This window comes from Alternaria novae-zelandiae, assembly GCF_023758075.1.
Source record: "Alternaria novae-zelandiae strain BMP 2774 chromosome Unknown scaffold_6, whole genome shotgun sequence".
In the NCBI taxonomy this organism is placed as follows: Eukaryota; Fungi; Ascomycota; class Dothideomycetes; order Pleosporales; family Pleosporaceae; genus Alternaria; species Alternaria novae-zelandiae.
The window spans coordinates 364,712-388,900 of NW_026056966.1; the positions used below are offsets into that span (position 1 = coordinate 364,712).

The 24,189-nt window shown below is 55.0% G+C and overlaps 7 protein-coding genes across 7 annotated transcripts; 4 read left to right on the forward strand and 3 right to left on the reverse strand.

Annotated features, from left to right (window-relative positions):
- Positions 1-1,685: 1,685 nt before the first annotated feature.
- On the forward strand, positions 1,686-5,159 carry J4E88_003665 (uncharacterized protein; the record flags this gene model as incomplete). Its single annotated transcript, XM_049397313.1, has 2 exons — positions 1,686-1,939; positions 1,988-5,159. The coding sequence occupies 2 exons, from the start codon at positions 1,686-1,688 to the stop codon at positions 5,157-5,159; spliced, it is 3,426 nt and encodes a 1,141-aa protein (XP_049256701.1).
- Positions 5,160-6,235: 1,076 nt separating this feature from the next.
- On the forward strand, positions 6,236-8,552 carry PAB1_1 (Protein phosphatase PP2A regulatory subunit B; the record flags this gene model as incomplete). Its single annotated transcript, XM_049397314.1, has 2 exons — positions 6,236-8,373; positions 8,423-8,552. The coding sequence occupies 2 exons, from the start codon at positions 6,236-6,238 to the stop codon at positions 8,550-8,552; spliced, it is 2,268 nt and encodes a 755-aa protein (XP_049256702.1).
- Positions 8,553-9,439: 887 nt separating this feature from the next.
- On the reverse strand, positions 9,440-10,647 carry J4E88_003667 (uncharacterized protein; the record flags this gene model as incomplete). The annotated part of the gene is made up of 4 exons (XM_049397315.1): positions 9,440-9,582; positions 9,641-10,349; positions 10,398-10,470; positions 10,523-10,647. 4 exons carry the CDS (start codon positions 10,645-10,647, stop codon positions 9,440-9,442), a joined length of 1,050 nt encoding a protein of 349 aa, XP_049256703.1.
- Positions 10,648-11,310: 663 nt separating this feature from the next.
- Positions 11,311-13,300, reverse strand: J4E88_003668 (uncharacterized protein; the record flags this gene model as incomplete). The annotated part of the gene is made up of 4 exons (XM_049397316.1): positions 11,311-11,867; positions 11,926-12,114; positions 12,165-13,031; positions 13,087-13,300. The coding sequence occupies 4 exons, from the start codon at positions 13,298-13,300 to the stop codon at positions 11,311-11,313; spliced, it is 1,827 nt and encodes a 608-aa protein (XP_049256704.1).
- Positions 13,301-14,240: 940 nt separating this feature from the next.
- J4E88_003669 (uncharacterized protein) lies at positions 14,241-16,044 on the forward strand (the record flags this gene model as incomplete). The annotated part of the gene is made up of 6 exons (XM_049397317.1): positions 14,241-14,244; positions 14,357-14,795; positions 14,855-15,239; positions 15,291-15,421; positions 15,471-15,910; positions 15,956-16,044. 6 exons carry the CDS (start codon positions 14,241-14,243, stop codon positions 16,042-16,044), a joined length of 1,488 nt encoding a protein of 495 aa, XP_049256705.1.
- Positions 16,045-18,327: 2,283 nt separating this feature from the next.
- Positions 18,328-20,081, forward strand: J4E88_003670 (uncharacterized protein; the record flags this gene model as incomplete). The annotated part of the gene is made up of 2 exons (XM_049397318.1): positions 18,328-18,361; positions 18,529-20,081. The coding sequence occupies 2 exons, from the start codon at positions 18,328-18,330 to the stop codon at positions 20,079-20,081; spliced, it is 1,587 nt and encodes a 528-aa protein (XP_049256706.1).
- Positions 20,082-20,395: 314 nt separating this feature from the next.
- On the reverse strand, positions 20,396-23,643 carry KGD1 (2-oxoglutarate dehydrogenase E1 component; the record flags this gene model as incomplete). Its single annotated transcript, XM_049397319.1, has 3 exons — positions 20,396-21,311; positions 21,361-23,402; positions 23,464-23,643. The coding sequence occupies 3 exons, from the start codon at positions 23,641-23,643 to the stop codon at positions 20,396-20,398; spliced, it is 3,138 nt and encodes a 1,045-aa protein (XP_049256707.1).
- Positions 23,644-24,189: the final 546 nt, after the last annotated feature.

The following is a 24,189-nucleotide window of genomic DNA, read 5'->3' on the forward strand; positions in this document are numbered from 1 at the left end:
GTCCATGATAGGATTGCGACACAACCACCAACTCGTAAAGGAATGTGCATCATCATGTATAATCGGTAGCAATGTCCACGTATGCGACATTGGGAACGAATGTTGTGTTGCGTTATAATTGGACTTGTTGCCTCCTCGGCCAGCGAAAAGCAACTCGGCACCAGGACACTTCGAGATGGCGGTGCATGGTGGTGTAGAGATTTAGGGTCCGGGTTGGGGTGGGCCGTTGCGCGTGTTGGAGTGGGCCCACAACGACTATTTATATCGCCCCGTGTGGGGATTTCTTCTTGGATACCAAGACGAACACCACAACGGTCGCATGTCGGACAGGACGACAAACGTGTCACGAGGCTGTCCGAGTTTCGCCCGGAATACATCGGCGGTTTGCAGCACACCTGGGATTGATAGTGCTTGTTCCGAGGGCTGCTAGACGGGCGCAGATATGGCCTGAGGATGGCGGCCGTGTGGTGCCTGTTCTTTACTTAGCCGCCGACGTCTGGTCGCGGGCAGGGATGCCGCATAAGGTGCATGTGGGCGTATGCATGAGGCGGCGCCCATTCGCTGGACAAGCAAAAGTCAAGCCTCGCTACAGGGCCAAACCTCCGTCGTCGACACTGCATCGAGTCTAGACGTGCAAGCCGCGTGCCCGACATGATCGACGTCTGCTTGCCCGGCGTCGAATTGGCCGCCTTCCCTTCCATCCTCATCGTTGACCGACACACAGCATGACCCAGCATCCTTGCGCGCCTCGGCCTCTGCGTTCGCGTGCTAGGTGACAACGTCGAGAGTGGTGCAGCGACCAACGCCGCCCCATCGCGTCTCCGCTGCTGGATTCGCCCGTACCACTTGGGAGCCGCCAGCCCTAATTGACATCAAAGTTGATAGTGGCAGCCATGGAGCACGCCTACAGTCCCGCGCCGCCGTCGCCCCGACTGCCTCCACCACCGCCCTCACCGCATCCCGCCCACCTCCAGGCTCCGCAGATATCTCCCCGGCGCTTCGCTGTGCAACCTCCCCTCCTCAACACCACCCTCGCCCCGCCCCATCACTCCCCCCACGCGTACCTGCATGGCTCGTCGTCTACGCCGGGGACTTCCTCATCTCTGAGCCTGCCCTTCACGCCTTCCCCAACGCCCTCGACGTATGCGCCTTCCCCCAGCGCCGCTGCTTCTCCCATGGCCATGAGGGGCTCGGGTCCAGCCGTGCCATACAATCCCCAGCAATGGACGCGGGGAGGGAACGTCAGCGGGCAGCATGTCCAGCATAGCCAGACGTCGGTCCCTACGAGGCTCCAGGATGTGACGGGCATGGAAGGTATATATCACTTCCTACTTCCTCCTCCTCTCATATCATACGTAGTAGATTGGATAGACTTTCTTTTCGTCTTCGCAAAGCATGAATGCCTGTGTGTCGAAGCCTTGTATCAATTGCGCAAACCCTTCGTGGAAATCTCCCGCGCATAATGAGATGTGATGCTAATGGCAACAGCGTCGATGCCCTCCCCACCGCCTCCGTACTCCCCCGGCCAGAATCCGAACGTATCACAGTCCCTGAGCAGCCATAGCAATACCTCGTCGCCTCAGATGTCGGCCGGCGCGTTTCCTCATCCCCCACCTCCCCCACCGCCGAGTAGCACCCCTTCCTCGGCGCGACCAATATCTGGGTACCATAGCCGACCCGGATCTATGGTCATACCCTCTAGCGCGACGAGCATAACATCAAATCCGCTATTCCCTCCTCCACCGCCCAGAAACGGGCCCGGACGGTCAGCATCGCGCGACAAGTTGGCTTCCAAGTTTAGTCTGTCGTCGTTTAGGAATCGGAACAATGACCATAGTCCTGCCCCGAGCAACATCGACTCGCTCCATATCAGCACTTCCGATGCGATCCAGCGGGCACCAGCTTCTCCTGGGCTGGTCGCACAGAGGGCGACTTCCAAGTATGTCAGTGTACACTGTAGCACGACTCGATACTGACTTCGGTACAGTTACATTGCGAACACGTTAGAACGGCGGTACAGCCCCGACACACAGTCGCCTATCCGGGCACCAACCTCTCGCAGAGCTGCGTCTGCTGGTGTGCCAGGTTACGAGACCCGGACACCTATTGACGAGTCGCCCATAGTCCCACCAGGAGGGAGCTGGAGTCGAAATGCCCCATTACCCCCGCCTCCGCCGGGCCCGCCGCCCAGCAGCTCAAGATCGCAAAGTATGGGCCCCGGAACAGAACCGCCAGCAAATCGAGCACCTACGTTACCCTCCGCGCCTCCAACAAGGAGACCGGGGCAAACAACACTAACGCCGATCCCACCTACACCTCAGGGCTGGCAGGACGAGCAGGCGAACGTGCGATCGAGGTCTCCAGCAGCACACGGTCTACACATCGATACAAGTCCTCGCGCTGTTCATTTGTCAGATCCTGCGCCAACGTCAGAAAGCGGAAGCGTTTCGATATCTTCAGGGCCAACAACGATCACATCGGGTTCCGGCAGCACTCTCTACCGCGCAAACAAACGGGAGACGAGTACCAGAGGCATCCGTGAGCGAAGGAGCGAGAGTCGTGCTGCTCGAGAGCTACGGATCGAGCCCAGCAACAACCCTTGGGCGCAAGATTTGGAAGCAGAGTCAGCAAAGCCTGCCAATCTCGACTTGGGAACGCCTGAAGGAGGCTTGACCCGTCGTGGTGCCATCACCAAAGGTACACCGAGGAGTGGTGGCGCCCTACGATCGCCCAGGAGCGGACACCTCTTTGAAGACCCTGGGTCGTCCCATTCCACGCCTCGGATGGACGTGAACGGAAAGGCGGCATCTTTGTCCGTCGCAACGCCACCTTTCTCGCCAGGTATGGAACATCTCAGTCGTTCAGCACAAAAAGCACCCGTCTCCATTCCCTCGAAAGCGCTACCCACTCCACCGTTGCGTATCTATGGTGATGATGGAGAAGCGGATCTGACGCGACACTCAGAAGCTGCAAACGAATCGGCTACGCAAACACCCAACACGTCGAAAATGGTTGTACAAAGCTCAACGCTGAGCACCCCGAAGCCAGCAAACGTCCACGCTTTTGCGACTGCCTCTATGGAGCGACATCGACAGTTCATTGAAAAAGAGATGGCTGCGGAAACGGACCAAGACAGGCTGGAGTTGTTTGCCGAGTTCATTGTCACTGAGTCGCGACTCCGCCGTGATCGGTACTCCGGAGCTTTCGACGCAATGGCCGGAGACATTATGGATCTGACAAGAGACTTATGGCGCTCGTACGGCAATTCTGGACGCAGATCAGCTACACCTAACACTCAGGCCACGCCTGTAGGTCATAGTAGCAGGAGATCTCAAGGTTCTGTAGCCGGTGAATCCCCGGATACACGCTTCTCCTCGATGCCAACGACCGCTGCCAGCCCAGCATCCTCCATTGGCAACTTCACTCCGCATACCGAACCAGCCTCTCCTTCGAGCGCATCTAGCCAGAAAGCTCGCGATGCTTCGTGGGCGAATAACTACCACCCCTCGCTCTCGCCCATCCCGAGTATGGCTATGAGTACCATTCCTGATGAGCAAGATTCGCGGGGACGCTCAGCAAGTCGCTGGTGGGAGAGCGATGGCGGCTCATCTGGTGTTGGGGGTGGCAGAAGGGTGGAGCGGAGTAAACGGGAATCCAAGTACATGAGCTTGTTACCGAAGGAGGCTCGCGAGAACCAACAGTGGGCGGGTGAAGATCTGTCTACTCCAAGGCAACGAGGCGAATCCAGCAGTCGACCAGCTTATGGAGCCAATGAATACCCACCCGAGAAGGTCGGACTGCACGAAGACAGTCTACAGCCATCGCAGCAGCAGCCTTACGGTTACTATCCCAGGTCTGCGACGGCAACGCCCGACCCACATAAGCTGGATGTATCGCGACTAGTCACTCTCCCGCCATCGTACCCACGTCATCACCCCGCAGTCAACAATAGCCATCCCGATTTGGCAACTATCCGGACTAGTCTCCGGACTCTATCTGAGCTCGACGACGTAAAGAGTACGAAGGCGAAGTTCAAGACGAAGATTGAAGCACGAAAAGAGCAAGAAAATGCATCGCTGTCTGACAGAAGAGCCCAACTGCGATACAACATCCAGGACAATGTCCGGAATGGAGTCATGTCGTTTGCGGAGGCGGCGAAAGCAGAAGCAGACTTTGAAGCACGAGAGCATCAAAGAGCTCAGGACGTAGTTCAGTGGGTGTTCGACAGCTTTCAGGCTGAAGTCGCCAATCCACTGCACGCCATGTTCTGCGAGCGCATCACCAAGGCCACGGCATCGATGGAGCATCTCAAAGGGCGTTTGAGCAGCGAGGCGCAGGAGCCCAATCCGAACCAGATGCAGGAAGAGGGTGACGAGAAACCAGAGCTCTTGGAGATGCTTACCCTGCACAAATGGCTCTTTGAGGCCCGGGAGCAGCTACACAAGGAGATGTTCGACCTGGAAGACGAGCGCAACGATCTTTACAGAGACATTATTGTCCTGCCGTACGTCCAGACCAAGAACGAGCAGAAGGTCAAGGAAGCTACGACCTTCTTCCAGCGCGATGGCCAGGATCGCAAAGTCACCTTCGAGAAGGAGACATTGAAGCGCTACGAAGATCTGATGAACGTCATCGAGCAGAACGTGACTCGGGGTGTCGAAGCGCAGCTGTCAGCTTTCTGGGACATTGCGCCTGGACTACTAGAAATCGTGCAGCAGGTACCCCGCAACTTGCATGGCTTCGGAGTTCTGGTCCCACCGCAAGAGTATGCAGAAACACCAGCATACCACGACTACCCTCTGCAGTATCTCTACACTTTGTTGGCACACGCCGGTCGCTCGGCGTACCAATTCATCGAGTCGCAGATCAACCTGCTCTGCCTACTGCACGAGGTCAAGACTGGAGTCATGACCGCGGGCTCCCGACTTCTCGAGACACAACGACTCTTGGAAGGCGAGGATCTTACGGGTGTGAATCAAGAGATGAAAGCCATCAGGGCAGACGAGGAGCGGCGACTGACGGACGACCTCAAAGAAAAGGTTGGTCTCGTCGAAAGCCAGTGGAACGAGGCACTTGGACAGGGTCTCGAAGACTGCAAAGCACGCGTAGAAGACCACCTGACCGAGCAAGGAGGGTGGGATGATACTCTCAAGGAGTAGTTCAAGTATTTGTTGATGACGATGACGTGGTCGGCATTTTTAGCATTTTCGCACCGTATCGATACCCGTTTGAATATCTACCCAAAATACCATCTCGTAGGTTGTCGTACTTGACATGGATACGCCTTGGAGGCATGATTGCGCTTGTCTCCGAAGACGGTCATCTAGCTTGCAGTGCTTGTGCATGTATGTCGTGCGTCGTCTTACAGAGATGCACCTTACCCTAGGATAGCTGGTCAGCGGCGCCAAACCTGGCTTCGATGTGCACTTGCTGACCTTGCTTTGTTCTGTTTCTCGAGTATTGATCAAATTGGTACATTCCTGCACAGAACTTGCAACAATGCATGATCGCGACTGCAGAAACTCTTCTGTTCCACCCCTCCTACGCCTACTCGCGTATCTGACATGTGATACGCACAAGGTCAGGGTCCAGTATCGCGGCGGCTGTTACGCTTGTCTGCTCTTTCACAAACAAGAACACTGTAGTGAAGCCACTGCCCCTGGTCTTGTCAGCCGCCTGCGTTCCTATTTGCTCACCCATCGCCATTGTCTGCCTGCCTAGGGCTCCTTCATTCACCGCCCTGGTTGCGCCGTCTATAAGAAGCTAGCGCGGCGCCCGGACCACCCAAAAAATCACACACCTGCGCATAAAGACTGGCAACCTCGTCGTGTCCCTCCCCCCCAAACGCTTAACCACCCCCAACTACACCCACAGCTCTCCAAGCCCTCGGTTCCCAGTGGACCGTTCATAACAGAAAAAGAAACAAAAAAATACAGAAAACAACAAGAAAAGCCCGTCCGACGACCACCGCCAACCCTTCGTCTCCCACTGTCGCTTGCACCCGACAGACGTCTTACTTGGTCTCACCTTTTTCGCACGAAGAAGCAACCAGCGCGCCCGCACAGCCCGCGCTCCCGGTCCCATACGCCGACTCTGTTACCCCGCACATCTGCTGTTGCAACTTAGGTGAGTGCTGAAACTTTTTGCGAAGCGAGCGCACTGGCACATGTCGACGCTGCTCGTGCCCGCAATATTAGGACCCCTCCGCTAACCTGCGACCCCGCAGATATACATCATGTCTGACGTCGCCAACTCTACCTCGCCCGTCCAGGACGGTGCTGCCGCCAACGGCGCTCAGGTCGACACCAACGTCGCTGCCGCCCAGGGCGAAGCCCCCACCCCCACCACCGCTGCCCCCGCGAACAACCAGAACTCGGCGTCGCTCTATGTTGGCGAGCTCGACCCCTCCGTCACCGAGGCCATGCTCTTCGAGCTGTTCTCGTCGATTGGCCAGGTCGCGTCTATCCGTGTCTGCCGTGACGCCGTTACCCGTCGCTCGCTCGGTTACGCCTATGTTAACTACAACAGCTCTGAGGATGGCGAGAAGGCCCTCGAAGAGCTGAACTACACCGTCATCAAGGGCAAGCCTTGCCGCATCATGTGGTCCCAGCGTGACCCCGCTCTGCGCAAGACCGGCCAGGGCAACGTCTTCATCAAGAACCTCGACCATGCCATCGACAACAAGGCTCTCCACGACACCTTCGCCGCCTTCGGTAACATCCTCAGCTGCAAGGTCGCTCAGGACGAGCTCGGCAACTCCAAGGGCTACGGATTCGTCCACTACGAGACCGCCGAGGCTGCCAACAACGCTATCAAGCACGTCAACGGCATGTTGCTCAACGAGAAGAAGGTCTTCGTCGGCCACCACATCCCCAAGAAGGAGCGCATGAGCAAGTTCGAGGAGATGAAGGCCAACTTCACCAACATCTACGTCAAGAACATCGACCTCGATGTCTCTGACGAGGACTTCCGTGAGCTCTTCGAGAAGCACGGTGACATCACCTCTGCATCCATCGCGCGCGATGACCAGGGCAAGAGCCGCGGGTTCGGCTTCGTCAACTACATCAAGCACGAGGCCGCCTCTGACGCCGTCGAGAAGCTCAACGACGTTGACTTCCGTGGCCAGAAGCTCTACGTCGGCCGTGCCCAGAAGAAGCACGAGCGCGAGGAGGAGCTCCGCAAGCAGTACGAGGCCGCTCGTCTCGAGAAGCAGTCCAAGTACCAGGGTGTCAACCTCTACATCAAGAACCTCAACGACGACGTTGACGACGAGAAGCTGCGCGACATGTTCACTCCTTTCGGTACCATCACCTCCGCCAAGGTCATGCGCGATGCCATGCCCGCTGAGCGCGCCGAGAGCCCATCCGACGAGAAGAAGGACGAGGCCAAGGAGGAGCCCAAGGAGGCTGAGAAGACTGAGGAGTCCAAGGATGAGTCCAAGGCTGACTCTTCTGACGAGAAGAAGGACGAGAACGCCAGCGGCGAGAAGGTCACCATCAAGGGTGAGAAGAAGATCCTTGGTAAGAGCAAGGGCTTCGGTTTCGTCTGCTTCAGCAACCCCGACGAGGCCACCAAGGCTGTCACCGAGATGAACCAGAAGATGATTGAGGGCAAGCCTCTCTACGTCGCTCTTGCCCAGCGCAAGGATGTCCGCAAGAACCAGCTCGAGGCCACCATCCAGGCCCGCAACCAGCTCCGCATGCAGCAACAACAGCAGCAGCAGTTCGGTGGTATCCCTCAGATGTTCATCGCACCTGGCCAGCAGCCTATGATGTTCCCCGCTGGTGGCCGTGGTCAGATGCCCTTCCCCGCCGGTATGCCCGGCCAGCAAGGTGGTCGTGGCGCTGGTTTCCCTGGCGGCATGCCCGGTCAGCAAGGCGGTCGTGGTGGTCCCAACGGCCAGCAGATGCCTCCCATGTACATGCCCCCCGGCATGGCTCCCGGTGCCTTCCCTCCTGCGTACATGAACCAGCAATACATGCAGCTTGCTCAGGCTGCTCAGCAGGCTATGGGCGGACGCGGCGGTCGTGGCGGCCCCATGGCTCCTATGCCTGGTATGCCTCAGGTCCCGATGGCTGGTGTTCCCGGCATGCGCGGTGGTCAGGGTGCCTTCCCTCCTCAGGGTGGTCGCGGCGGCATGCCCCAGGGCGGCCGATCCGGTCAGTCCCCCATGCCCGGTTACCCCCAGGGCGGCCGTGGCGGTCCCGCCGGTGCTGGCGTCGACATGGGTGCTCTGAGCGGCGCTCCTCCTGGTCAGCAGAAGCAGATGCTCGGTGAGGCTCTCTACCCCAAGATCGCTGAGATGCAGCCCGAGCTCGCCGGCAAGATCACCGGTATGCTCCTCGAGATGGACAACAGCGAGTTGATCACCCTGTAAGTTTCCCACTTTCCGTAGCACTATTTTCCGTACTGACTATCCTAGCACTTCTGATGAGTCTGCTCTCCGCGCCAAGGTCGACGAGGCCATGAGCGTTTACGACGAATACGTCAAGAACAAAGAGGGTGAGCCTGAGAAGGAAGCCCCCAAGGAGGAGACCAAGGAAGATGCTTAGATCTCTTTCTAGTTGCCACTGAGTAGGATTCGGTTCGCGATTCTCTCGAACGGCAACAAGTTACGATGGTCGCATGATCTTTCTGAACGGCGAACGGCGCACGGGTAACGGTTTTCATTCACGACACGGGACGGCTTTCATGACCCATGCACCCAAAAAGTTTTCACGATTCGATGTCCTCTTCTCAGTTACCTACTACGATACCTCTTTCCCCGGTGACTGACTCCTTCACTGGAACGTCGGACACCTACAGCACCCAAACTCGCACCTCCAGAGTTTGGTTTTCCCCTCATGTTTTTTCTTTGTTCCCCGCTTTGTGCATGCTATCATAGACGGCGCCCCGTCTTCGAAACGTTCATGATATGGGTATGTGTGGATGGATTTTCTTTGCGCAAACAGTATGATACCTCACGAGCAGCTTTACGATACCAAGCTGGCTCTCAATTTTCGGGTTTTCGGCGTCTCGATAATTCATGGTAGATGTGGATAGGATTACGGGTTCGAAGCATCTAGTCCGTACTGGATAGCTTTGCTGGGGAGAGATGAGCAGATAAGATCTTAGGCATGTAGTCGATACTCCTAATAGATCTTACAATATTCATGACTGGCTCTTGATGTGACGACTCCCAATATGTCTGCTTGGATGCTGGTGTCCCTAAAGTCTGTAACCATGCATACAACCATACCATCACGATCTCAAGGTCAGACACCGTCATCATTACACGCGCATGACAGAACGAGAATGAAGAAATGTCGAGATTGGTATCGTCATTCAATAATACTGCGTCGATGTCGTAAACTCGAGTCTTGACCAGCAAGGTATCTGCTTATATGCCCGCGATAGCCCAATTATACGCCATCCCACGTTCCAAGCTATCCACAGACGCCTATTTCTTGTAGTTCTTGTGCGCATCGATAACCTTTTGGACCTCACCTTCGGAGCCAAGGAAGATTCCCGATCGGTCGTGGATGTGTTCGGGGACGACTTCAAGCATACGGTCCATCTTGCTGTTTACCGCCAAACCGCCAGCTACAAGCGAGAAAGTTAGCAGGAATGCATTGGAATAGGAAGAAAGGGGTGAACATACCATTCTCAAAAACCATAGCCATAGGCGCACACTCATAAAGAATCCTCAATTTGCCCTTTGGCGTCTTCTTATCCGCTGGGTACGCGAAGATACCACCATAAAGCAGCGTGCGATACGCATCCGCCACCATGGAACCAATGTACCTCGCACTGTACGGCTTCTGTCCCTCAGCGGGGTTTTTCAAGCTCTCACACCACTGCTTAACAGGCTCTTCCCAGTACATGCTGTTACCCTCGTTGACCGAGTAAATGCTCCTCGTCTTGGGTACGCGCATATCGGGATGTGTGAGGATGAACTCGCCAAACGCGTTGTCGAGCGTAAAGCCATTGACGTTTCCGCCCTTCATTGTAAGCACCAGCTGCGCGGACGCGCCGTACATGGTGAAGCCCGAGGCCACCATCTCGGTACCGGGTAGAAGCATCTCTTCTTTTGTGCCTTTGGCGCCCTCGGGCAGTTTGTACACGGCGAAGATGGTGCCGACGGCGACTCCGGCGTCGAGGTTGGAGGATCCATCGATGGGGTCGCAGGCTACGGCGTAGCGCGCGTTGGGGTGCTCGTTGAAGACGATGGCTTCTTCTTGCTCTTCGGAGATGAGGAGGCGCACGCGGCCTGAGGAGCGCATGGCGGAGATGAAGAGCTCATCGCCGATTACGTCGAGTTTCTTTTGGTCGTCGCCGGTTGTGTTGGATGTGCCTTGGAGGCCGGTGAGCTGGGGGTGTTAGTTGAGGTTTCGTCTGACTTTTGATAAGTTGCATACGTTGATGAGTGTTGCTCTCCGGATGTAGTAGGCAATGCTCTTGAAGGCGAATTGCAGTGCGTGGCATAGTAGTCTGGTGGGAATGGTAAGTTCTCTGCTCTGAATGCTCTGATTTTGGCACTTACGTGAAGTCTCCTGTTGCCTCCGCGTACTTGGTCTGCTCTTCAGTGAGGAATCGCGTGAGAGTGATGATGTCGGTGTTGATCTTCTCCTGCGCAACTGGGCCTCCCTCGTTACCGTTGGAAGCCATGGTGTAAACTTTTGGTAGAGTTCAATTTACAAGGTGTATCAGTAGGGACGAACGAAGCGACAAGACGACTTGGTATCAGCGGTGGAAGGGAAGATGGGAAAGCAGTATGGGGAATGGGGAAATTTGGAGAGAGGGATGGTGAAAAAGCTATCAAGCTCAAAGTTCAGCGAAAAGCGGAGCTAGCTATCGTTATGAAGTCAGGGTGGGTAGAGTCGGGCAGGCGGACCACACTTCTGTGGCATTTGTTTGGCAGGCCGCTGGGAAGCTATAGCCCTCGGCAACTGGCCGGACGTCACTGGCAGCTCACGATGCTCCAGCCGGGGCGGCGGTCAGCGCGTGTCACTGCGCCAGTTTCTCCGGAACAAGCCCGAATTTCGTGGAAAAATTCCCGAGAAGATTGCTCGACATGGTTCTGGCCCGCGAGCTGAGGACGGCATCAAGAGTGTTGCGGGAATTGACGCGCTTTGTTGCGGGAGCGCGTGGGTGGCAGGCTATGATGCAGGTGCGGAGACGGAAAAGTGGAGGGGCACGAGGGGTTGGCGGGGCGCGACTGAAGCGCTGACGTTTGCCCGACTTCTTCCGGACCGCGGACGGGGAGACATCACCATCACGCTCGTGCTATATACTCCCGTGCTTCTGAAGACTATTCGTGGTTTAATTGCGCTATGCTGCGTTTTCCTCTCTGGGTTTCCGCGTCTGGAGAGAAACCGCGACTTTCTCAGTCAACAATTTACTCGTGTTCGGCGCAAGCAGCGACAACAATATGCCCAGTCCAGTAAAAGCTAAAGACACCAGATAAACCGTCTTGAAAGCTTGTGACAGGCCCGAATGATATGCCGATACCGCAACTGCTCTAATCTCAGGGGTTAGTCCTTTTACCGCGGACCATGCCGCAGGCGTTCCCAACGACAAGGCTGAGAGGATCGAAGCAGTGCTATCTTTAGGCAAGCCAGCGCCCAGCACGGCGGGTAATACTGCAGCAGGTACCGTCGTCGAGCGCCTGTTCGCCAGGACGACGTTGTAGACTGCTTGACATGTACCCGCGACAGCGGTGCGTACTGATGCAGCAGCACCGCCAGCAGCGCCAATCTCTCGTTGATCAGTTATCGTGAGAATGGCGTTTCCGAGGGCGATGTCCGCGACGTAGCCCATCATCATGGCGGAAAAGAAGATTAACGCAGAAGATTGGGCTTGGTTGCTTGGATTTGCCGTTGACACAGCTGTTGCCTCAGTTAGTACGTGTTAAGAGGGTAGGTACCGGAACAGAGTAAAACTTACACGCAAGAAGCCCTCCACCTATAGCCATAGCCACGGTGATCTGCCAATTCTGATAACCGATCGGTCCAGCTAGACATCCTCCAACGAAACCGCCTATCAGGATACCTAAATTGGCTAACGAGGAAAGGAACGCGGCATGCATAAGGTCGCCGTTGGCGTAGAAGTTCTGTGTGATCTGGGGCCAGATGACTGCGGGCGATTAGCTGCTATCCTAGCATGATTGATGAGGGTACACTTACTCGCGCCAGCGTAGTAGACTCCAGCCCCAATACCCGTGAGTATTGCCGAAACGACCCACGGCCGGTGGCGGAAGAGGCTCATGGGGACCAAGGGCTCCTTCAGATCCATGAACAGTTCCCAGCATACAAAAGCAACAAGACAGCCGAAACCGATCAGAATGAAAGATAGCACTTCAGCTGACGTCCAGCTATACTTGGTGCCGCCCCACGAAAGACCAAGCAAGAACATAGTAAGACCAGCGGCATAGAGCAACGTGCCAACGTAGTCGAACTTCTTAACGAAGTCCATCTTCTTCTCCCTCTGACCGTGCTTCTGATGGAAGTTCGGCGGATGGTAAAAGACGCAGTAGCAGATCAAAGACGCTCCGTTGACGGCAGTGAGTAGGAAGTATACAGCTCGCCAGCCAACGCGAGTTGCAACAAGGCTCTGCGCCACGACGGGAGCAAAACCTTGACCAGGTAGATTCCAGACGTTGATTGCGCCAATCATGAGGTATCGGTACTTGGACGGAATGAGTTCGCCGATGGTGTAGTAGCAGGATAGTTGCGTCGCAGCTGCGAGTGCCTTGATCATGGATCCAACTATCAACATGTTGACGTTAATGGCGAGAGCACTGATGAGCGTGCCAATCATGGCGAGGAATGCGCCCACGATGAAGAAATAACGACGACCGAAGATGTCGCTTAGTCTTCCTATGATGGTCTGGTCGAAGTCAGTGATGAACGAGTGGAAGTCAGGATTCGTCGTTGTACGTACCATACCTACGGACAGTCCAACTGGATGCACAAGTGCGACCCATTGGATATTGGGGTCTGGTCCAATGTCCGCATTGATGGTCCCCAGGATAGGTGCAGCATAGGCAAAACCTGCATTGTGTTGGTTAGACATCCTCTCATGTGATTTACCAAATAGCGGATTTACCAGCATTGCCAGCCCAAGCCCCAAAGCCCACGGCGCAGCATGTACCGAGGAAGAAGGAACTGAGATAGTAGCCCTTGGGCAGATTCTCCACATCGCCAGCGAAGCCATCGGCGTCAGTCTGAATCTTGTCTTTGTCCTCCATGTCTTTGAGAGGTATGCTCGAAATGTCCTCAATCGTAGAGATATCGGGAGTTGACTTATCGTTTGCGGCCATTCTGATAGCTGTTGTTGCCCCAGTTGTTGTTGAACCGGACATATGTCGGAAGTGGATACAGCATTGATAGCAATACTTATGGTGTGGGATAAGACTTGATTCATACGCGAATCACACAGTCCCATCCTTCCCAATGTTGTGGCTGTCAATGTCGCGATCTGTGTTGAGAATTACGGGAGTGGATACATTTCTCCGAAGCCACCGTTTTCAGCTCAGCACACGCCATGAGATTCGTAGAGTCTGATGATTCGAGAACACGACTCTGCTACGTGACTGTGATCAGGGTACATAGACAAGCATTGCGGGGTATCGCCGCGCGAATGGTAGTTCTCACGCCGCCACGTAGTTCGGTGGTGAGTCTCGCCGTTCATGATGCGATATGCAATGTCAGTGTGGTAGCGTACGAAAGCGGGCGCTAATGCAAGGTCATGCTAGCGGCACCATGTCGTTTGCGGTTATAGCGATTTCGCGGAAGCCGATATGCGACCGTATACTTTCGATTGGATGAAACGAATACGGATATTGTTGTTCAAACGATGTCAGTCGTGCCGCAACTCCGCGTAATCGACTTGCATGACACTGCATTGCAGAGTTCATGTCGATCAGAGCGTGCACCGTTGAAGTGGAGATGTATCTGGGCAGTCAAGTCTATCCTGAGTTCAAGACAGCCCAGAGTCCCCCTGAAATTGATCGAGACCTTACGTCGTCTTCGAAGTCTCACGTCTCCAAATTTCACACAATATGGTAAATCGTCAGCGGAGTCCCATCAAACCAGGATGGGATGCACAGACGACTGTTCAAGAAGTGGACGAAGCGACTCCCTTGTTTCCTGAACTGACATCAACATACGAGGTGAGCTTTCGACTCCGAAAATGATCTCTTTTGTCAGCTAAAGTTTTGTAGGCAGTAAATGGCGCTTCGCAGGATCCTGAGCGAGGAGATGGGTCCGCGAAAGACCACTCAACGCCGAAACGTTCGCTGGTGACAACCATTTCCATCTTGTTGATCGGTGGGGGTCTTTATCCTGTCAGCATAGCTCTCCGCTAATCGTAGCAGGTGTCTTCATCTCCCAAGCAGACACATCGCTGGTGTTAGCCACCTACGGCAAGATCTCGTCAGAATTCCACGACCTCGAAAGCGGCTCCTGGCTCCTTTCAAGCTACATGCTAGCCATGTGTATATCGCAACCACTCTTCGGAAAGTTGAGCGACATCTTTGGGCGAAAGTCGTGTTTGCAGGTGGCCTACGTCCTCTTCGCGATCGGAACGCTCGGTTCAGGACTGGGCCGGTCAATGGCTCAGATCATCGCTGCTCGTACAATTCAGGGTGCTGGGGGCGCTGGTATGGTGTGCATGGTGTCAATATTGTTGACTGATCTGTTGCCCTTCCACGAAGTCGCGCTATACCGAAGCTATGTCAATGTGGTGCAGACAGTAGGAAGAAGCTGTGGCGGCGTGATTGGGGGGCTTCTTGCTTCCACGATTGGCTGGCGCTGGTAAGTTCTAATATGACAGTCCCTTCGTTACGTACACAAGTTACTGATGGATGCCGCAGGGCCTTCCTGGCACAAGTTCCTCCAGTCATTCTTTCGATTGTCTTAGTCCAGTGGAAGTTGGACGTTCCGCAGAAGACTTTCAAACCTGGGCACTGCGAATCCACTCGCGACAAGTTACGACGTATCGACTTCGTCGGAGCGGTGTGCATGAGTATAACAATCTTCACTGCGCTGCTCGTCCTGGACACTGGCGGCCAGAAATACGATTGGAACCACCCCGTCATCGTCACATCCGCTTGCGCTGCTGTTATCGGCGCTGGAACGTTTGTCGTATACGAACGGTACTTCGCGAAAGAGCCAATCTTTCCTGTCCAACTACTCACCCGCTACGTTGTTGGCACTTCTTATGGAATCCTTCTCCTGCAGAACTTTTCTCAGACCGCAGTAAGACCCAGCAATTGTGGCTGAAAGATGATAGGCTAACTCAGTGGCAAGCTAATGTTCATCATCCCCATCTACTTCCAGGTCACCAACAATGCATCGACTGGCGAAGCCGGCGCCTACCTCATACCCTCTGTGGTTGGAAATACAGTCGGTGGCCTCCTGACGGGGGCATGGATCAAGCGGTACGGTCCTTCGTCCATGTATCTGGGATGGCGGGCTAACACAAACCAGGACCGGAAGTTACAAAGCTCCTACCATACTCGCGAGTGCCAGCTCAGCGTTGTCTTTCGTTCTCTTACTCTTATTCTGGCGTGGGCATACCACAGTCTTGGGATCCCTCCTGATATTCCCCGCCGGCTTTGCAACAGGCATGGCTCATTCGGCCGTCTTCGTTGGATTGACATCCGCAGTGGCGGAGGACGAGGTAGCCATTGCTGGCTCTGGCTTGTACCTGAGTGGGAACGTGGGGGGCGTTACGGGCGTCAGCGGGGCTGCTGCAGTCTTTCAAATCGTTTTGCAGATGGGCCTGAATCATGCCCTGGAGGGGAGGAATGACGCATCCGAGATAGTCGAGAAGGCTACCTCGGATATCGCCTACATTCAGCATGTGGGCGACGGTCTTCGCGAGCTGCTGATGCCGGCATATATATACGCCACGCAGCAAGTATTCGGTAAGTCAAGAACATTCGAGGCCTGACTTTGCTAACTTGCGACAGTGCTTGGGCTAGTCGCCTCCGTCATCGCATTTTCCATCGCACTTGTCACGAAGGAGAGGAACCTGTTGAAAGCAAACTCGGCCGAGTAGACAACGTATCTTGACACCCCTTCTCTACGCGTGAGAGTCAATAACTTGGATGGCGCAAGGTGTTTGACGTCACCCATGCGCAGCCTGTAGTTGAATGGTGTAGCCGAAACATATAGCCCGAATTGCTACAACGATCAACAAACACCGTATAGTACAATGAAGTCTTGCATCAGCTGCGGCGCTGACCAAGTCATTCGACGCATGCGTGATCAAAGCGTCGCCGGAATGCAGTCCAAGTATGGGAATGTTTCCACCATGTCGGGCCCGACTGTCCAGTTCTTCAGCTGCCGGACGTGACTTTCGAAGTCGGGATTGAGCTGCAGCTCACTGTTCGATGCGACGATGAGAATACTAGATATGTCGTGAGGCCAATGGATTAACAGCGAATTGCCCGTGATCTCCCGTAGCTTGGAGAACTCCCGCCCCTCAGACAAGTCCATATACTGGAGTATGCGCTTCCGTGCTTCAGGCCTTCAACTATATCGTCAGTAGTGACACTCAACCTTTGACCGTAAGCTTACCAAACTATCGTATCAACCCAAATCGGATGGGGTATTGTTAGCTGGGCTTCTACGGGCCTCAAGAAGTCTGGCATGGCTTCGTAATTGCGCTTTGTGGGGGATATGAGCCAGCGGAGCAACAGGCTCATATAATACAAACACGCAACCCTTTCGGCTGAGCCTTTGACTGCCATACTTATCTTACCGTGCTGACCTAGAGCATCCGAAATCGGATTCTGCGAATTGCGGGTAGCAGGGTTGAGCAATGACCGAACGCTAGGGAAAGACTTTTCTGGAAGCTGCCCAGAAGATTGCACGTGCTGACGGCTGGTAACGATGATCTCGAGCAATACAGAATCGAGCCGACAGGTGGCGGATGCATGAAGTGGCAGTCGCTCCCACGGCGGAGGCTGTGAAGCTGTGCCAGCCATGTCTAACAACGGGAGCTCTGGTGCGAAAGGCCAATCCCTTGGGATGCCGACACCGTCCTGGGCTGCATTCGCGCCAAATAGTGACAATGAGTATGTATTGTTCGCGTCTGGTTCCAGGACTAAGGATTTAGCTGATATCCGATCAGTCCACGATAGCGAGACTTACTCGAAGTGCCATCCCACATATTGAAAAGAGACTCGTCCGCACTGATAGGCAGCTCTAGGCTCAGCCCAGTATCTGCATCTCTCAAAAGCACGCCCTCGGTGGACGTTGCGCCGTAAGCTGAAGCATCGATAGTCGCTGAGCCATCGCTCAGGCCAGCAGATAGTGAATGCGATGCGAAGTTCAACGTCGTATTGGCCCCAATACTAGTCGGGGGAGATCTTGAGGTTTGCGACAAGTCGAGCCCGGCCTCAGCAAAGGATGGGTCTGGGACTGCTCCAGTCGATGGTGAGGACGCATCTCTATCAAATGGTGAGACTGTGTGGTGATCGACCATCTGAAGGGACACTCGCGCCGAATTGATGATCTCTCGAAGGCATGTTTCATTGTTCTGCAGCTGTTTGACGAGGCCTTCCGAGCGCGTAAGGCGCCGCTTCAGATCAGCGACCTCTTCTTCTAGCTCTGCTATACGCGACTTCTTCCGCGCTCTCGCAGCTCTTTGGTTAAGTCTGTCGAATGTCCTCTTTCGGTACAATTGTTCGGTACTCATATTTGCCACTGTCCTGTCCATGGCTGTGTGTCTCGTCGGTGACGAACTTTCCACATGAGAAGCCATGAGAGGAGCGCGCCGGCATTTTCGGCGACTTACTAGGAATCGCCGCGAAAGGATTGGCGTTTGCGGCTTGCTGCGTCGTAGCCGGGCACGCAATGCGGAGACGATAGCACGAGGGAGACATTTCCCGCGATGGCTGGTGCCAGGTGTGGGGTGAGGCTCGTGCTCGAGGTTTAGCGTCGCACTACGTGACAATGCATCGACCCATGAACTCCACTCGCTTCCTGCACTCACGCGTCACGGCGCCGGCCTCGTCTTGAAGCCCAGTATCGACGCGGTAACATCGACCCTGAACATGGCTCTGTTTGGACGCGGGGAGAGCGCGTTCAACCGTATGATGCCTTATAAGGGCACATTTCTCCCGGTCCAGTTGTCAGCTTCGACAACGGCTTGTCACCATGAAGTTCTTCAAGCTATTCCATTATGCAGTGCTTTCGTCGGCACTGTACTGCGCAGCAGCGAAGCAACCGAACATTCTCTTCATCTTGACAGATGATCAAGATTGGCACATGAAGTCATTGGTTTGTGCATCTCTGGCTGTCTCGAGTAACAATAGCTCACAAAGAACAGGAACACATGCCATTCCTGCAAAAGTATCTACTCCATGAAGGTACACTGTATGCGAACCACTTCTGTACGGTTGCGTTATGTTGCCCTTCTCGCGTAAACCTCTGGACCGGAAGAGCTGCTCACAACACGAATGTGACTGACGTCTTTGCACCCTACGGTTCGTAGTCATCGCCGCGTGTTACTACCAGCCTCGTTAACACGTTTCAGGTGGCTACCCAAAGGTCGTTCGCGAAGGCATCAACGATGACTACCTCCCAGTATGGATGCAGAATGCTGGCTACAACACGTACTACTCAGGCAAGCTGTGGAACCACCACTCTGTTGACAATTACAACGCACCCTACGCCGGCGGATACAACGGTTCCGACTTCATCCTCGATCCCTATACGTACGAATACTACAACGCACACATGAGTCGCAACGGCGGACCACCCATAAGCTACAAGGGTCAATACTCGCCTGATGTGACTGCAGAGAAGGCGTATGGCTTTCTCGAGGAGGCAACGCAACACCCTGAGCCTTGGTTCCTCACCATTGCACCTATCGCGCCCCATAGCAACGTGAAGCTCGTGCCTGCCGAAGAGTATAGTGCGGATTTGCCTCAATACGCAGAGCGACATGCTCATCTCTTTACCGAGTACAAGATCCCACGCGATGCCAACTTCAATCCCGAGAAGCAGGGTGGCACAGGATGGGTCAAGAGACTTCCACTTCTCAATGACACAGTCATTGACTACAATGATGAGTTCCAGCGCTCTCGCCTTCGCGCCCTTCAGTCAGTAGACGAGATGGTAGAGCAACTGGTCAAGACTCTCGAGCAGAAGGGACTTCTAGAAGACACATACATCATCTACACCACCGACAACGGTTATCATCTAAGTCAGCATCGCCTACATGCCGGCAAGGAATGTGGCTACGAGACTGATATCCACATCCCCCTCATTGTGCGCGGGCCAGGTGTAATGAAGGGCCACACCACCGACATCGTCAGCTCCCACACTGATCTTGCACCCACAATAATGAAGTTGGCCGGTCAGACTCTACGCGAAGACTTCGACGGCTCGGTCATGCCCCTCACCAAAGAAGACACCCTTCTCGCCGAATCCGCAGAACGTCAAGAGCACATCAACATCGAGTACTGGGGCCGAGCCATCCCCGAAGGCATATGGGGCCACTACGACAACCCGGTGAAAGAGAATCATCCGCCCGACCAGAACTGGGGTGGCTACCTCCACTCTGTACGCAACAACACGTACAAGGGCCTCCGCCTCATCGGTGAGGACTACAACATCTACTACTCCGTCTTCTGTACGGGCGACAAGGAGTACTACGACATGCGCTTCGACCCAGGTCAGCTGGAAAACTACTTCGACGACGAAGACGCGGACCTCATAGCGAAACGTGACACCTACCGTATCGCAGGCCGCCCCTTCACCGCCATCATCGACCGTATCGACGCATTGATGATGGTACTTAAATCATGCAAGGGCGAAGCGTGCAGAGATCCCTGGGGCGTGCTACACGGTAGTGGCAGGAAGGTCCGATCGCTCAAGCAAGCTTTGTCACATCGCTATGATACTTTCTACGCAGCGCAACCTAAGGTCCAATTCGAGGACTGTGCGTTGGGCTATATCCGTGAGGTTGAAGGCCCGCAGGAGGCGAACGTTTGGGATGGCTGGGATGACGGAGAGAGGTCTGAGCTGAAGGCGCGCAGGAAGCCGAGTTTTGTGTATCAGGGGAATCCGCATTTGCTTACTTGAGGTTGTGGTAGAAGTTGTTTCCGGGTACAGCCTGTATATAACCAGTAGGTTATGAGTGAGCATAAGTTCATATAGGATGCAATGATACATGCCTAAAGAGCTGAGCATCTTGTTAAACATACGACCCAAAATCACAGAAAGGCATGTAGACGGCAAGATAATGTATGAAGTAAAGAATTTTTGTTCAGACTGTCATTGAAGTACATCTAGCTTCCACGACAGCACACGAGACTACACGCTGTAAACATACATATCATGGGAATAAAGTAATGCAATCAATGACCAACTAGCCCTTTCCACGCCTCATCCAGCGTTCACTCGCCCTTCAAGTGGTCCTGCTTTACGGTGAAAGCCATATCTAATAGGGCCTTCTCTTCGTTCTTGTGTGACACCTTAAGTCCAGTGGCCACCGACGCACTAGGGTTGCGGCCAGCGTACATGACGTGACGCCTGTTGTGGTGCTCGGTTTGGTTGAGCAGAGTCTCGATTCTGGGCTGGGTGAATGACCAGGCACCGGCGTTCAGGGGCTCTTCCTGGCACCAGATGATGTTCTGGGCGTTGGGGTACGAGTCCAGGTTGTCCTTCAGTTGTTGCCAGGGGAAGGGGTTGAGCTGCTCGATACGAGTGATGGCAACGTCCTTCTCACCGCGGGCCTCACGCTCCTTAACAAGCGCAGCGTATACCTGACCTGTGCAGAGGATGACACGGTTGATGCCCTCATGCGACTCAATCTCGCCGCTAGCGTGCGCGGGGTCTTCGATGATCCATTGGAAGTGAGAGTCGCCAGTGAACTCCTCAATGTTGGAGCGAGCGAGTGGGTGACGGAGTAGCGACTTGGAGAAGAAGAGGATGAGAGGCTTGCGGAACTGACGATTCATCTGGCGACGGAGGAGATGGAAGAGGTTAGACGGCTTCGTTGTGTAGGCAATCTGGATGTTGCAGTCCTGGTGCTGACGGTCGAGCTTGTCGGGCGAGGGGAAGATACGGGGATCCTCATTGCAGAGCTGTAGGTAGCGTTCCATACGTCCAGAAGAGTGCTCGGGACCTTGACCGTCGTAACCGTGGGGCAAGCTCATGACGAGGCCGGAACGTTGAAGCCACTTGACTTCACCAGAGGCAATGAACTGATCGATGATGACCTGGGCAGTGTTGGCGAAGTCACCGAACTGAGCCTCCCACATGACGAGGGCGTTGGGTGATGATAGCGAGTATCCGTATTCGAAGCCAAGCCTACAGGTGATTAGTTACGGCAAAATACATCAAAACAGCATGAACTTACACTCCGTATTCGCTGAGCGAAGAGTTGGAGATGGTGAATGTTGCTTGGTCCTCGGCAAGGTTCTGGAGAGGTGTGTATGTCTTCTCAGTTTCCTGGTCGTGGAGCACGGCATGGCGCTGAGAGAAGGTTCCACGCTCGACATCCTGTCCGGAGACACGGACGTGGTGGCCTTCCATGCACAGACTTCCGAATGCCAAGGCTTCCGCGGTAGCCATGTCGATGTTCTTGCCGTCCATGACAGTCTTGGTGCGGCCAGCCAAGATACGCTTCAAGTTCTTGTGTACATTGAAGTCCTCCGGCGCGCCGCCGATCTTCTCAGCAATGTGCTTCAGTTGAGTCTCCTCGATGGCGGTTGGCAGATGGGGCAGGACCTCTTCCGCAAGCTCCTTGGGCGACTTGAAGCCGTTCCAGGCCGAAGTCAGCCATTCCTTGGAGTTTGGTACGTAGTCCTTGCTGCGGTTGAAGCTCTCATCTAGCATACCCCAGACCCAAGCCTTGTGCTCGTCAATGTCCTCCTTGGTGAAGGTCTTCTCGTCGAGCAGCTTCTTGGTGTAGATGTCCAGTGTTTGGGGTTGTTCTGAGATCTTCTTGTACATGAGAGGCTGGGTGAAGAAGGGCTGGTCAGTCTCGTTGTGACCCTGCTTTCGGTAGCAAACCATGTCGATAACCACATCCTTCTTGAACTCGGCGCGGAAGTCAGCTGCCAGCTGGCAGACGAAGTTGAGGGCCTCGACATCGTCACCGTTAACGTGGAAAACGGGCGCATCAATTGCCTTGGCGATATCAGAGCAGTAAGGAGTCGAACGGGAGAACCTAGGATCCGTAGTGAAACCAATCTGGTTGTTCACGATGATGTGAATAGTACCGCCAGTGTGGTAGCTGGGGAGCTGGTGGAAGCCCATAGTCTCGTATACTATACCCTGACCGGCGAAAGCGGCGTCACCGTGCAAGAGCAGACCCATGGCGCTGGAACCTTCCTTCTCGTCATTGTTGTAGTGCAGAATGGCGCGGGTCTTTCCTAGTACGACGGGGTCTTCGGCCTCGAGATGGGACGGGTTGGCGACAAGAGACAGCTGTACGCGCTTTCCGGATGGGGTGGGGCGCTCGAAGTTCATGCCCAAGTGGTATTTGACGTCACCAGAGCCCTCTTCGTTGGCCTCGGCAGTACCGGCAAATTCACTGAAGATGGACTCGTTGGGCTTTCGGACGACATTGGAGAGCACGTTGAGACGACCACGATGCGGCATGCCGATAACGATGTCCTTGACGCCAAAGTCGACACTGCGGTCGATGAGGGCCTTCATTCCGGGAATCAGACTCTCACCACCCTCAAGACCGAATCGCTTGTCGTTGGGGTATTTGGTGGCCAGGAAAGCTTCGAAGTTGGTACCCCAGATCAGGCGGTCCAGAATGCGGCGCTTCTCGTCGACGGAGTACTTGAAGGGTGTGGGAACCTCGATGCGCTCACGGAGCCAGTCGCACTGCTCCCTATCCGGGATGTGGATGTATTCAACTCCGTAAGAGCCGCAGTAGAGGCGTTCGCAGGCGTCGATGATCTCCTTCAACTTCATCTTCTTGCGGGACTCGGTCTTGAAGCGCGGGAGGATACCAGGACCCAATTCAATCTCTTGTTCCAGGTCCTTCTCGGTGAAGTTGTAATGTGACAGTTCGAGTTCGCGCGGCTTGCTGTATCCGAACTGCTCAGCTTCGGAGCGGATGCCCAGCGGGTCGATCTTGGCCTTGTGGTGACCGCGGGCCTGGTAGGCTCGGACGAGCAGTTGCACCTTGAGATGGTTCATGACGTCGGTACCTTCGGCGGAGGCCATGCCCATGCCAGGCCTGTTCGCGGCGCCGCCCTGGGGCGAGCTCATGATGTTTGGCGGCGGTTGGAAGGCTTGCGACACGGGCATGTCGCCGGACTCCATGTTGTGGAAGTAGACCTGCCATGAGTAGTGGACGCTGGCGGGGTCCTGCTTCCACTGCATGTACATGGCATCGATGTAGTTGGCCGTGTTGCCCTGGAGGAACGAGTCGTTGGGGTCCTATGCCGTCATTGTTAGCTATGGGTCGAAGAGTTTGAGGGTCTGGCTGGGAGGCACGCACAACGCCCTTGTTGGTGTCTTCCGACGACACGGCATACTGGCGGCGCTGCGTCACGGCGAGCGGGCGGCGACATGTCGAGAGAGCGGTTCGAGAGGGCTGTGCGAGGCTCGAGAAGGATGCTCTCGCCGGGGCGCACTGGAGCTGGCGGGAGCAGCACTGGCGCAGGGTGTTGCGCAACATGACGGGGATTAGATTAACAAAGCGGAGGTAGGGATGGGTGACATCCAAACGGACGACGATGAGAAGAAGAAAAGCCTCAGCTGTAGCAATGTGCAGTCGAAGTTAAGCGTCGCACGCAGTAGAAGTTGATGCAGCCCAGGACAGGCCCCGTGTTCCGGCCTAGCGCGTATCATGGATCGCGGGATTTCTGACCGGTCACCACCCACCACATTCAAGGGAGCGACCGAACACCGTGAAGTCTATATTAACACTGCATCTTCTCGTCTGCTTGTTGTTCTCCAAGTACAGTCTGCAGACCTGTGCAGGCTTGCCGTGGTACTCTTTGCTGGTCCCGGCGGCGCTGCGATATGACGAAGTGGTCGCTCATCCAGTGTTCTCGCACCACCAGCCAATAGCAGGGCAGGCCTTATGTAACTCGCATGCAGCCTCTGACGGCTTCTGACGCTGCATGGCACGGATATGTATCCGTTGCGCCTGATGTGTTACTTCTCTTGGCTGATGCGAGCCATGCGCCATGTTTGCAGACACGCGTTCTGAAGTGGGCGA